Genomic DNA, 14962 nt, shown 5'->3' on the forward strand with positions numbered 1-14962 from the left:
CCAGTTTCATAAATTATTCTGGAGCTGAACCTGCTTTGTATTAAGCTTTCAATTAACTCCCATGACGATCAGCAAGCACACTGGGATTTCACCAGAATTATCAGATAGATGGAATTCCTCCCACTGTAAATCTCAAGTATTTCATAGGTAACAAATCGGTGAAGAATCAGCAGTAGTGTTGATGCCAGATGTCCCTGTATGTCTCATGAGGGAACACACCATGCCTGCAAGAGCTCATCAACCAGTCTATTCCTCTCTCTCACTGCTGGCTTCATGAGGAACCCCAGTTCTCAGGGTAAGACATTTCTCACCAGAATGCCCAAAACGGTCCCCTTCCCAGCCAGGGTGACATCACTGCACCAGTGACTTGTATGGACACATAATCAGTGAGAGGTGGTAGTAGAATGATTAGAGTATCAAAAGGAATGGGTTCATTCCAGATGGGTCAGCATGCCTTCACCTACAGAGAGATTCCCATGGGATGTTGCTGGGATGGTGACTCAGCCCAGGCAAGGCCAGATGAATGCTATCTATCCCAGCTTACTCTTTTGGCTTATTCTAATATATTGCTTTCTTCTTAACAACTTTACCCACCACCACCACGGCCTTCCTTGTTTTGTACCCATTCTACTGCTGTATCACCAACTCCGTTGGAATAATATTGTTTACACTGTAAATCACCTCATTTTATAGAAAACAGGCTTTGCCCATGCTCCAGCTGTAAAAAAATTGACTGTAACAGAGATCTCCATGGCTGGCTATAGAACCTTCTCCTGTTCCATTACACTCTGAACAGCAATTTCAATTTCTCTGTGACAAGTACAAAACCTCACGTGGGCACACGTTTAGATCTTTGCACTACCCAGGCTATCTCTCTGGGTGTAAGGCAGCGTTTCTGCAGGCTAGATCAGGCCATGAGTTTACACTAGTTCCAATGAACACAACAGAATGTCAGTTGCTTGTCCAAAGCACTTGGAAAAGTGCAAGATCAGAATAAAAGCCATTCAGTCTGTGCAACCTGTACTCTACTAGATCTTTCACACTGCAGCTGTAAAGACACCATCCTGACAGATGTGATCTTGAAGATTTGTCAGCTAGTATCAATGAATCCAACGCAGGGCGAAACTGTGTCAAATGAAGAGTGAGGCTATCAGATAAACTACTTCCATCCAAAGCCCCTGGATCCAGGTTTGGAAGGCTCTTTTTCTGCCACTACTTATTTAAATAACTAAAATCACTCCATTGCAACTTTTAGTATTTCCAAAGAACAAGTCTCATAATGGAAGTATAGTAAGGCAACAATCATTCTCAGCAGTCAGAGAATCACTGTATTCCAGTGGTACAGGAACACTTAAAAAATCTGCCAGAGCAGAGTTTTGTCCTGTTTCAATTTTGCACTAACAATTGCTATCTAAGCAATGCTTTTGGGTTTAATATTAACAAAAAGGAAGAAATGGAAAACTTTGGCAGGGATTCAGTTTAGGTTACACAACCAGTGTGAAAAATTTCTATTATGGTATTAACTGTAAGCCTCAAAGCTGAAATCAAGCAAAATTAATTCTCAGCATAAAAGATCTCAGTTCAGCTCCTTAACGTTTTGCTGGTATTTTATCAGGAACAACACAAACCCATGAAAAGCATTTCCCAACTTGGGTGATTTTCATCAGGCAATATAATTTTTTTTTTTTTGCGACAAATTACAGACAATGGTAAAACTAGGAGCCTTGTGTTGATAGGTTTGTCTGAGAGTTAATATTATCACCTTATAGGAAAACAAGGAATAAAGAGGCTGAACTTACCATCACAGCAGGATTTTTCACAGTGATACACGGAGTAGTAGCTCGGAGAGCTCCACTAACACCATGGTAGTATTTAAAACAGATCTTTATTTCGGCTGAAAACAAAACAAAACAAAGCTCACATCAAACCCTTCAGGACTGACACCGAGCAAAGCAGAGGCAACTAAAAGGAAAGAAGAGTTCACTTTTGTCTCTTAAAGTTTGGACATTAGCCCTGCAGATAGTCTGACATTTTGGTAGGAGTGGAGGTGCAAGTCTGTCTGGTCACAGCGCAGAGCTATTAATATGCTGTGTAGTGTAGTTGTGACAGCCCAAGGACTCTATGGCCTCAAAAGAATATGTGTGGCAGGGCAAGAATGATAGGCCCTAACGATTCTATTGTCTCAAACAAGGTGTGACATTACCTGGTCTTAATATACAGGGTGGTGGCTTTGATAGCTCTTCATAGCTTTGGAGAAGAACTGCTGGCTCGGCAGATGGCTTAACAATGACAAGGCATAATTTCTGTGGAGGTGGCAATCCCCTCTTTAAAACCACCGCAACAGTGCCAGGAGAAGGCCGATGGCATCCCCTGTACATACCTTCCTCATGCACCCCTCTTTTTGCAACTCGGAGAGACCACACCCCTGCCAAAAAGGTATAAAAGGACCACAACTTCCAGGGTGCACGTGTTGCATTTATGACAGAAGACCCTGCTGGAATGTACACCCATCACCAAGAACTTGGACTGTGTCCATGAGACCTTCTAGGGACCAAGGGTGGTGCCATCTTTCTTTCACTTCTTAACTCTCGTGTGTGCTTTTTCTCTCACTCTCTTCTCTCTTCTCATTTTCCCTCTGCTCCAGTCTGTTATCAAGAGTTTTTCACTGGCTCTACCAAACCCAACTCCTCATCCATTTGGCTTCGGTTCACTTTTATTTACTCCGAGGGAGTTTCTGAATCTCAGTACCACCTCCCCTGCTGCCCAGGGTTGGCACAGGATACCTGGTCGTGACAGAACTCCTGAAAGCTCATGCCATACGAGTAGGATCCACCATTCAGTGATCTGTCTCCAGAAATACTCCAACAGGAAATTAAGAGCAGAGCAGCTGATTATCTCCTCTTTATGCATAGAATCCTTCTTTTACTTAACAGACAAATGAAGTAACTTACCTAATTCTGCACATTTGTATTTCTGCTTCTATTTCAATATGATCAGTAAGAAAAAGGCTTACTGAGACATTTGCTACTTAGGATTCTGGTCAGCCTTGGAAGAAGCTGCATGACATCTGAAGGAAGCATGGAGCACTTCATATTGGAACACAGGTAAGGCAAATGTTACACCATCTTACTGGTCCCACTGAATCAAGTTTTGTTTGCTAAGCTGCATTTACTGCAAACAAAAGAGTATGGAGCTGAGCTGAAGCCTGATCTCCACTGTCATTTTTCTGCATTCTTCCAGCCCAGCAGAACAGTTAAAATTACGGCTGCCCATCATCCTGTGGGACTTTCTCTGTGTAGAACAATGTCCCTGCTTTCCTTGGCTGGGATAACTCTCCTGTGCAAGGTTGATTAGGGCTTACCTAAGGCTACAGGAATAGCCACAGGCATGCAGAAACTGCAGCAGACAGACCAGAAGATGTACTTGGAGGCGTTGGCAAAGTCAGTTCCTCTGACTTGGCTTAACAGTATTTTGGCTACCCCAAAAGTACAAAACTACAATGTTTGGGATAAGGTTTTGAGACACACAGGGCATGATTCCCTGAAGGCTGTGATAAAATACCAACTTTTTCCTTCTCACAAGGATCAGAAATCTATCCTGCAAGCCTCCTCAGCCAAAAAGGATTGCTTGTTTATGTATTTTTAAAACTTGCTGCAGTTATAACTCAACATTTATTTACTATCTTCCTCCCAGAACAAAGAGAAGGCACCTCAGAACTAGCCTTCAAAGGCTAGTGTCTGGCTGACAGTGCCTCCAGGGACGTCAGAGGTGGAGTAGCTGCTGATCCCACTTCCTCCTCCTCACAGCTGAGTTCACACACACAGTCAAAACATGCTCTATTTATCACAGGCTTCACGGCAAAATTTGAAATGCAGACAGGATTTCTAATAACCTCCATTTTATCAGACCTAAAAAGTACAAGTCAGGACCTGCAGGTTCTTCCTAAACAGCATTTCTATTAGCCTACCAACAGTGCTTAGATCCAAATGGACAGAGAAGAGTTTCTAGCTCCCACAGAGTTGGAATTTCAGCACTTGTGAAAGCTGGCAGAATTTACACCAAGTGCTGGACTCTCCACATTGCAAAATGCACATATCAGGTAACCAGGATTCGGGTCTTGAGCACTGCGAATGTATTATGGCAAGGAACCATTCCACCAAGACTTCCACTTGCTGGCTACATTGCTCAGCTTTATTGCAACTCAAATTTCATTCTTAGAGTTTCTAGAGCTGCTGTTTATTCAGTCTATTGTCACTGACTATTTTCTCTCAATTCATCCCTTCTGAAAAGAATCTAGCAGCTGAAAGATTATCACCTGCTGCTTCCACCCCCAGACAGTCCTGTATGTGACTGGTGACAGAAGAAAACAGTGAGTGAAAAAACAGACCTGATGGTCCCTTTCATATAAACTAAATTTAAAAAAAAAAACTAACCTTTGGTGCAAACTGGTAGAATTAGATAAGCAGAGCACTTCAAACCATATGTGGGGACTTCCGTCCACTTCCCAGGAGCAGCAGCACTGATTTAGTCTGGGCTTTATACAGCACTACTCTGAGAAATGGCAGACCTGCTGTGAGCATCGTGTCAAGGGCATTAACACAAGAGAAGCTGTACTTGAAATTCAGCATGAAATTGAAAACTGGGCTGCCCATCACATGCATGCAGATGTGCCAAAGGGTGCAGGGGTTTGCCAAGGCTGGATCTTGTACACAGCAAGAACACAATCCCTTCATAGGATCAGACACAGCCAAGCCGTTTTATTCATGGCTAATAATGCTAGAAACTGCAGTTAATAACAGTAGAAGGAATCTCAGAGGAAGCCTGTCAGTCAAAACAGCTGAGGATCTAGCTTTTTGACAATCTTTGTACTATGTTATTGGATAAAATAGAAACAGTTCTCTTGATTAGTGGACTCCTGAATTCCAGATAGATTGAGAATAGGGATCTGGCACTGCTCCCAACAGAACTACCTATAACTAAGGCCCTACAGACACCCGCAGAAGTAAGTTCAATTATCTGCACAGAGGACTTCAATATTCAGAGAACTGGGTTTAACAATTCTGGAGTTAATTCAGATTAACTCCTGAATTGCTCTCCACTGTAAGCTGCACAACAGCACGTGTCACCTCCAGGATCTTCCCTGTTTCATTCATTTCTCCTGCCACTTTGCTTTCATATGTTTCCTTTAGGGGAGAAAACCTGCACTTCTCTCTCTTCATTCCTACTTCTGCATGCCTCAACAAATCAATTAGCTTTCTTTGTATGTGATCTGTAATGGAAAAGCCAATGGCAGTAAATCCAGCAAGGGAAAGACATCCTGTACCTGACCAGAGGACTGTTTGCTGTCTCATTAAGGAAAAATAGGACATGTCAGATCAAAGAGTGTTTTAATTTGGGAGGGAAAGGGGAAGGAGGAGAGACATGACTGTACTTAGCTCTGTGTTCTTGATATCATACATGTCCCACTGTCACTGATGTTCCTCCAAGTCATCATATAGACACCAAGACAGTCCTTTGTCATTTAAAAATAAGATAAAAATTAAATGGAGGTATCTATGATTCTTGAAAAGCCATTGCACGGTCACATAAAAAGTGATATATCTGAACACTCTGTAAAACCATAATGCCCTTTAAAAGCCAAGAGCTGGTATCATTTTATAGCCAGTTTTATGGCTCAGGTCCATCACATAAAAACACAGGAATTAAGCAACACTTCTGGGACTCATGCACTGACATTTGAATTTCAAAGGAACCCCTGCATGAAATTACAGCATTGTACTTCCCTCTGTGGACCATGCACTCCTGCCTCTCCAACAACAAAGAAATCAGCTTACACCAAATAACACCTTGCATTTAAAACACCACCAATTCCCCAAAGTCCCCCCACTTCAACTACCTTTTTACTGCCTTTAGCACTGCCCATCAAAAAACTTGTTTTAGGGGAGAAAGATCCTCAGAATACATGAACTTGGAATGCATAAACACATGGATGTAACTCTAGAAGAATGCATTCTTTCTGGGAGACTGATAATTCAGGAACATACATGTGCTTCCTGGAAAAACAGGGCTACAGAGATGCTGAGGGGCCTGCAGCATCTCTGTGAGGAGGAAAGACTAAAAGCCATGGTGCTGTTTAGCTTGGAGAAGAGCAGCCTGAGAGGGGATCTTCTTAATGCTCAGCAAGAGTTAAAGCGTTGGGGGCAGGCTTTTGTCAGTGGTGCCCAGTGACAGGACAAGGGGCAATAGGTACAAACTAGAACCCAGGAGGTTCCATCTGAACATAAAGAGAAACTTCTTTCTTTGTGAGAGTGCTGGAGTCCTGAAGCAGGCTGCCCAGAAAGGCTGTGGAGTCTCCTCTAGAGAGATCCCCTACATGCCTGGACACAGTGGTCCTGGGAAACCTGCTGTGTGTGGTCCTGCATTAGCAGGAGGTTGGACTGGACGATCGCCAGAGGTCCCTTCCAACCCCTACCATACTGTGTATTTATTTGTGAAATGAACCACACTCCACTAAGAAGAGGTGGGCAGAGACACCTCCAAAGGACTAATCAAATCCTAGCTGGGTTGTAACAGGTTGTGGAGGCAAAAAGTGCTCCTGGTTAACCATATGGGAACTGCACAGCAGCTAATTCTTTCTGCACACTGCAGCTAGATATGCTAGAAGTCACCAGGGCTGAATCCATGTCTCTCTGCACACATAAACATAGATTCATAGAATACCAGGTTGGAAGGGACCTCAAGGATCATGTAGTCCAACCTTTCAGGGTAAGAATACAGTTTAAGTGAGATGGCCCAGCACCCTGTCAAGGTGGGCCTTGAAACTGTCTAATGTAGGTGAATCCACCACGTCCCTTGGGAGTTTATTACAATGTCTCATAGTTTGAATGGTGAAATTTCTTTTTCTGGCATCCAGTCTGAACCTCCCCAGTAGCAACTTGTACCCATTAGCCTTTGTCTCTACCATGGCACTCTTTGTAAAAAGGGAGCCTCCCTCCTCATGACAGCCACCCTTCTCGTATCTGTACATGGTTATGAGGTCTCTAAGCCTTTTCTTCTCAAGACTGAACAAACCCAGTTCTCTCAGCCTTTCTCCATACCACAGGACTTCCAGTCCTCTGATCATTCCTGTGGCCCTTCTCTGGGCCCTTTCCAGCCTATCTGCATTCTTCTTATGTAGTAGAGACCAAAACTGTAAACTGTACTCAAGGTGCAGCCTGACCAGTGCTGGTAGAGAATGACATCTTTATCCCTGCTGGTGATACCCTTACTAATGCAACTCAGCATCCTGTTGGCTTTCTATGCCACCACAGGACACTGTTCACTCATGTTGAGCCTTTTGTCCACCAAGACCCCTAGGTCCCTCTCCACAGTGCTGTTCTCAAGCCAGGTGGTTCTCAACCTGAGCTGCATTCCTGAAGATGCACCCTTCAACACTCAATGAGGAAACTGCTGACATGACATGTTCTCATGCTTTTCAGATGAGTTCATGCTCTGCAAAATATGTTTAAGGAAATTTTGTCACCAGAACAAATTCAATCAGTCGCATGCAGGCTTTACAAAGCTACAGTGCAGGAAAAAGGCACTGGGTTAAACCCCAATTTTTCCCATCTGAACCCAAATACCACATGGAGTGTTACAGAAATTTAGAAACACTCTGCACATCCTGCCAGCTGAATTTCTTCTCCTTAGCTTGACAGTTCAGTGAAGCTTTTTTGTTTGGGCATTTATCACTCTATTCTCTGCAACACTTTAACCACGTACCATTCCAATTAGTTCCTGCTGGGAAGAGCACAACTTAGCAAACAGCAGCAGAACCCGAGTGCTAAAGCTGGCTGCTCCCAGGTACTTGTGGGCTCTCTCAGCAGGCATATCACAGAAGTTATTTTACAGAAGGAATTACTAAAACCAGAACACCAGAAAATTACTTAAGCTGACTTACAGAAAGGTTTTAGATAAACTGGGCTCAAGAACATTAAATGTGTGGTCTCTTCTCATCTAACCCACTTCAAAAGGAAGCACTTGGACAAATGGTTGCTGAGGTAACAGAGCCTACTGCCAGTCCTGCTTGCTTTGCTGTCCACTGGATGTTCTTATTTACAGCCACGAGCATGGCCTATTATATTCCAGTTTGGCAAAGCACAAAACACTAACCTTTAAACCAAAGACTGGGGCTATTCTGTGCTTAAGGAAGTCAACAAGACTTGCCACAAAGGTAAAAAATACAAGACCTGATGTTGCTTCAGTTATTTGTGCTACTCAAAAATAGCTGTTAAGACACAAAAGCTATAAATAGGAGAGTAACAGAAGTGTTTCTAATGCAGAGAATGTGTTTATAAATAGGGTAGGGACAATAACCACCAGTCCCCTGACAGACCACTAGAAGGGCACTGGTTGAATGGCCCTACAGAGACACATATTCTGGGCTCAGAAAAATTCCATGTGAGAAAACCATGACCTTTAAAGAGTTTAATTTAAATGGTCAAAAAGAAAAAAAAAAAGAAAACAAAAACCAAAACAAAACACAACTGGGTAGGAGGAATGAAGTCATTGCATAATTAATATTGACCACTTTGGTCAAAACCAAAAGGCACCAAACTCTGCTCATATCTCCAGTAACAACAACTCTTTGCTACAGCAGCCCCTAAATGCTAAAAGCGCATCAAGTTCAATTATTAAATTGAGATTTTATTCTTTCAATTATCTATTAGTTTTATTAACAAAAAGGAAGCTGGGAGCTCATTCCACTAGCTACAAAGTATGGCATTTTCAGCCCCAATACACTGGGTTTTTTCAAGGTTATAATTTCAAAGAATCATAAAACAGTTTGGGTTGGAAGGGTCCTTGAAGATCATCTAGTTCCAGCCCCTGTCATGGGCAGGGACACCTTGAACTAGACCAGGCTGCATCCAGGCTTGGAGCCTCCACTAGGCAACCTGTTTCAGTGTCATCACCACTCTCACTGGGAAGAATTTCTTCCTAATGTCTCATGTAAATCCAGCTTCTTCCAGTGGGAAGCCTTTTCACTGAAAGGGGTACTGAATAGAGAGAACTCCACACAAAACCTCCTGTGTAACAAGCAATGCAAATGCACAGATTATCATCTTTTCTGAATGCATGCCACAAACCCAAGATTTTAAGCACAAAGAGGACAGCATCTGTGCTGTTCCTTTATCCACAGCACTGCAGTGAGGCACCAGAAGTCATTTAACCACAAACATCCCAAGGGTGACTTGGAAATGATTGATGTGACAAGACTGGCAGTCGGGATGAATCCTCACAGCTGCCACTATGCATTACTGCTCAAGACATAAAGCCACAGCATGGGTAAGGAGATGTATGGAAATCAATGTATCTCTGTGCTGCTCACAGCAATGGCTGTGACATCGAATGTTACAAACAACAAGGACTTCACACTACAGGTAAAGTAGGTGAAGATGTTTCTTGTAGATACTTCAATCAATACACATGGGGTTTAGGCTGTAACTTACAAATCCAAGTCCAGTACAGTCTCAAAGGAGGTTCTTGGCCTAGACCTGTACCAATAAATCAGGCAGGACCACAGCAGGAACTTGAATGCAAGCACAGGACCATCCATACTGCTGAACAGCATGCATCCCTGACATGGGGAAGGCTGGCTGCATAGGCATATGCCATGCTGTGGCACTTTCTCCTAGCAGCAGAAAATAGCCCCTGGCCTGTCTTACCTAGGAGAACCTGCACAACTGTAAACTTCTGGGCACTTGGCATATGGAAGTGCACAAAGACCGGTCACATGCAGCATGACAGTGACTCTACAGGACCCCCCTCCCATGGCCCCTCCAACATAACCTGTCATCCCCTATACTGCAGAAAGCTGACTGAGCAACTGCACTTTAGAAACAAGCAGCAGCTTGTATCAAGCAGGATGTCTTACAGCCACCTCTATTATGTCAGCATCTTGGGGATATTGATGCTCATATTCACCTTCTTTAAACTGACTGAGTTCCCCTTCATGATTATGTGGCACTTCTGCTCCTTCCCCAGGGAAACCTCTGTCCTCAGGTGACAGCATAAGGACACCAGCTGTTGTGACGGTGAGCTGGACTCTGCTTTGCCACTATTTCCTTTCTCCTTTGCATATTTTTCCCTCAGCCATTCCTCTCAAGAGGCTGGAATACATTAAGTTAATCTCTCATTATTTCACTATTAATTCCTTTGATTCCCCCTTCTCAGGGTAGAGTCTACAGAAATTTTTGTATTGATTTTTGTCTAAAGCAAGTGAGTTTTCTTTGATCATCTTTGTTTTGCTAATTTGGATGCTCTGGGGTGAACTAATGTCTAGTTTTAGTATGATGATGCAGCTCTCCCTGCCCTTTTTTCCTGCAGGTTGATTGATCTGAACAGAGCAGATGGCAAACTATGGCTTTACATGTTACTTCCTTGGGAAATAGGAAATGTTGACTCCATAGGGAGGGTTTTAAGAGGAATAAATGGAATGACTGGAAAATTGAGTTACTGAGAAACTCAGAAAGTGCTTATCCAAGGCCTGCCTTAAAACATCAGCTTACATTCCACAGACCTCAGTGAGACTATTACCAAGTTTATAACCATGCTTATGGAAAACTGGCTTCCCAAGTTAAGGCTTAAGATGCTTTTCCTAAAAGACACAAATCTGAGGACTGCAGAAGTAATCCAAGGGCCAACCCAGCTGACTCCCATTGATTAACGTTAATGCAATTAAAACAGAAATACTCCTTTCCCATGAGATCTGTTTGCACAGGGCTTGTTAGTGATGACCTCATCCTCTGTACTTCACCCTACAAAGCTCTCAGATGACTGGTGACAAGACATGTGATGTCCCCAAGTTCTGACACTGCTAGGAAAAAACCACAAAGTCTTTGGGACAGGGTACACGCTGACTGATCTCAACTCATCATTCAACATTAGCAACTTCCATTTGTTTCTGGCCAAAAAGACAACTTCAGGCTAGTTTGGACTGTAAAACCTAATATATTATTGTAATTACTCGATGTAACCCTGTTAACAAGCATCAATCCTCACTGCCAGAGCTGGCTCAGGATGGACACCAAATTGAGTATGAGCCAGTTCATGCTCACAGGCTACGCTGGAAAGTATGTGGCCAGCAGACAGATGGAAGCTACTGTCCTCTTCTCGGTGCTGGTGAGCAATTTCATGCCTATCTTTGGATCACTAGGTTCAAGAGCATAAAGGAAATAGAGAGGTAACAGCAGAGGACTATGAAGATGATTGAGACGGAGAAAAGTTGACATATAAGAAGAGGCTGAAGGAGCTGGCCTTTAGTCTGAAGGGGAGGTTAAGGCAAGACAAATACTATAAACTGATCTCTTTCCAGTTCTGCCAGAAAAATTTTTTAAGGGTCAATGGCCTTAAATTTAACCCTTTGGATTTGATGCCAGAGAAACTTTTTTAGATAGCTGGTGATTCAAGAATTCAGGGGCACTACTACAAAATTTGGGACTGTTCTCCAGTTGCTCCTTTCACTCCTAGAGAAGCACAGTCAAGTTACTAAGGATCTGCTGTGAGGAGTAAATATGACAAATTCCTAATACCACGGATCTGTACCTGATACACTTTGCCTCTCAGCAAAGATATTTCTAAGCACAAAAAGCCTACAGCTGTAGAGTTCTTTCCACAACTTGGACAATAATGGTAATTAAAGCATCAGAGATACCTTAGTTTCAATAATTAGGCACATATTTACTGTATCTGTGGAGCCTCCTAGTTTAAAGTGTCACCAGAATTTAGTTAAGTGTTTCAGTACAATTTTTACCCTCTCACTATAAACACAAATGTCACTGTTGACATATTTCTCTGCCATGCCCTGTGCTACAGCAACACATGCTCATATACATTCCTTTTCCCGGTTCTCACCTGCTGCGTAACTGCTTGTCTCTTGTTCATTGCGCAGCAGCAGAACTGCTCATGAGCAGAGCTAAGCACAACCAATGAAATGTGTATCCTGCACTCTTTCCATCAGCTGGCTGCTAAGTACAGTTAGTTGCAAAGACAGTGGCAGCTGATTTTAAACTACTCATTCTTGAAGCACTAGCCTGTGCTACTCACGTAAGTAAAAATGGTGTTAACGAGCCTCACCTAAAAGACAGAGAAACTTCCTCAAGTCAAATTGTCCATATTGGCAACACCACCAGTAGTGTATGTACAAGGAAGATGAGACAATGAGCTCTTTTGACATTTGCTTTAATATACCACTGTCTTTGGCACCAGAAAAGTTAATTACCTTGTTCTTTATTATTTTCTTGGCATTTATCTTCAGGTCAATCTTTTTTTTTTTTTTTTTTTCCCGTAATGAACTCCTGGAATTTAATTTAATTTTATCCTAAGAAAGTTTTTTTTGTTGTTGCTAATGACATGTGCTGCATATAATGTCAAAGGCAAATTGGCGAGATTCAATGAGGAGTTCTAGAAATAAGAAGTTTTAATAATTATTAATAGCACAGGGTATACAGCAGCTCTTAAAATACATGTATTACTGTTATATCAGCTAATTATAATAAAAACTTCTGCCAAGATCTACAGTTAGCAGCACTGCAGCACATGTCAAGGAACAGAGTGGGAGTATTTTTGACTTAGAAGGGAGATTCATTGCTGTGAGGCTAAACAGGTGGTAGAGCAGCTCACAGCTCTTCTGGGACTGATTGCCACTTTGATGCTTGGCATACCAGAGCTTCCAGCAAGCTCTGACACAACATCCCAGGACTTGAACATCAATTTCTTTAGGAGATCATATATCTTACATAGAAAGATATCTCCTTTTAATCAAAAAGCAAAACTAAGTCAAGAAATAATAATATTTTTTTAAAAAGCAAGGATGCAGCAGAGTAGGTCAGCTTCCTGTAACTCCTGGCTGCCTAAGGGAGTGGCATGGCTTTCCAAACTGGGAGAAAAAGAAGTCTTCAGCTAAAGACTTTTTCTTCCAGTCACACAGACTCAGTATTTCAAAATTAAATCACCCACTGGATTTTTCCAGTGCAACAAAACTTCAGACGAGAAATCCCTATGTAACTGGACAGGAGGCTGGCACTTCCTAGAGACAAAGCTAACAGAAACAGCAGCAAGCACTACTAGCTTACTATCTTTTCCTTCATTTACAACTAATGTTTGTCCTGCTGAAATGTTCATCTTCTTTGGAAGGGACTTTCAATACATATGTGCCATAGGACATCGCAAGGGAATTTCCTCCTCCCCTGAACTAAAGCACACTGCCTAGGAACACTCCTAGAATACAGATGTACAGCTGAACTCAACTCCATTTTTATCATGCCCAACAAACACACTGGGAAGTGCTGTCTCAGAGCAATGTGGTCAGGTTTTTTGGTCTGTCAAAGGAACTGACAAATTGTGTATCACATGCCATCCTGTTGACCTGTCCTGACACAAAACCATGTTTCTTGTGGATATGGGCTGAACAAACAGGTACTCACATTCCATAAAATAGGGGCCAGGCTCAATTCGCCAGACAATTTGTCCTTTCTGTGTGCCAGTCACTCCTCGATTCTTGGAATCCCAGAAATTGGCTGGAGAGTTCTCATCTGAAAGAGAAAAGAAAAACTCATTTGTCAAGCAGGATTTACACTAGCAGTTTTCTTGGTTTGCTTTCTCAAGATGCCCAGACACAGAAAATAACTTGTGTTAAAAAAGAAAAAGTTAAAAGAAAAAAAACAAAATGGGAAAACATTTTTTTACAGTTGACAGCTCGGTTTATGCAGACTGAGCAGACAGACATACAGCCAAAGTAATTACATGGTTTCCTGTAAGAGGTGACGTGCCAAGGTAAAGTATTAAATTCACAAACTTCCCAAACTCAACAGAGGTGCTACTGGGAGCATACAGCTGAGTGAAACTTAATCACAGTTGCCACACCAATTACAGAGCGGTCCTGCTCCGTGATGTAAAGATCTAGCACTCATTCCCTAGCTAGGAAGCATGGAATTATAAGTAGTGGTATCACGACTTACTTCAGTTTTCAATCTATTCCTGTGTTTTAGAAACTAGAGGGAATGTTTTTATACACACAGCAAAAAATAGCAGTTTCGGTTTCCTGGCAGGCGCAGTGTTCTTTCTTACCAGTGAAGCTGAGACAGAGGCTCAAAGCACAGAACTGACACCAATATACAAGTGAGAGATTCAGCAAGATACATTCAAAGGAGAAAACAGAGAGGCAAATAGCTAATTGTCTGCAGATTATTTCCCCCTCTCAAACTAAGCTTTGTGTCCTAGCAGTAACAAACACTGGTCCTGGGGTCTCTGAGTTTCATTTATCAGCTTGTGTTGAGGCACCCAGAACGTAGTGTGAACAAAAGAAAACCAGAGCAAGAAGCTGTTTGACAGGGTTGAAAGGTTAGTTACCATGACCCAGAGGAAGCTGATGTAAATACAACTTCACTCTTTGGTAGAAGAATGTTATAGTGTGGTGGCTGAAATTCCCCTCCCACACTAACACCACCAGAAGTCTGCAGCATAGCATTTTACAAGTGCATTTAGGCAGCTGTTTCTTAATTAGGCAATTAGATCTGCAACCACAAATACATCTTTATTCTTGCCAGTGATGCTCAATACCCTTCAGTCTTAGTTAAAAAAATAATCAAATCCTGTTTTATTACCTACACTGGAACAAACATTACCTACATTCTGCAATCTATAAGAGAGTTCACCAAGGACTCAGACCTCTGTAGCTTAATTCACTTTCCATGCACCCTTTCCATCCAAGCAGCTTTTCTTTGTACTTTAGTAGGAACATAAACGACAGCATCGTCACCTGCATTTACGTATGAAGGAACAATAAGCAATGCAGCTTTCTTTCTTTCATCTTAAAAATATAAACTTATACTAAAGCTTCTTGTTCTCTTTTCCATTCTCACTGCTCATCTTAATGTATGCACAGTAAATCTACTGAATCACAACTGGTGCAGTCTCTACATGC

General features: G+C 42.3%; 1 protein-coding gene across 1 annotated transcript in view; it reads right to left on the bottom strand.

Annotated features, from left to right (window-relative positions):
• Positions 1-14962, bottom strand: part of HECW2 (HECT, C2 and WW domain containing E3 ubiquitin protein ligase 2) — a 100457-nt gene that overhangs the window by 55279 nt on the left and 30216 nt on the right. The window contains exons 2-3 of the mRNA XM_054381514.1: positions 13464-13571; positions 1800-1894 (exon numbers count right to left, since the gene is read on the bottom strand). Of these exons, the coding sequence (XP_054237489.1) occupies positions 1800-1894; positions 13464-13571 (203 nt within the window). The remainder of the gene's footprint in view (positions 1-1799; positions 1895-13463; positions 13572-14962) is intronic.

Source organism: Indicator indicator, chromosome 5, assembly GCF_027791375.1.
Source record: "Indicator indicator isolate 239-I01 chromosome 5, UM_Iind_1.1, whole genome shotgun sequence".
Lineage (NCBI taxonomy): Eukaryota > Metazoa > Chordata > Aves > Piciformes > Indicatoridae > Indicator > Indicator indicator.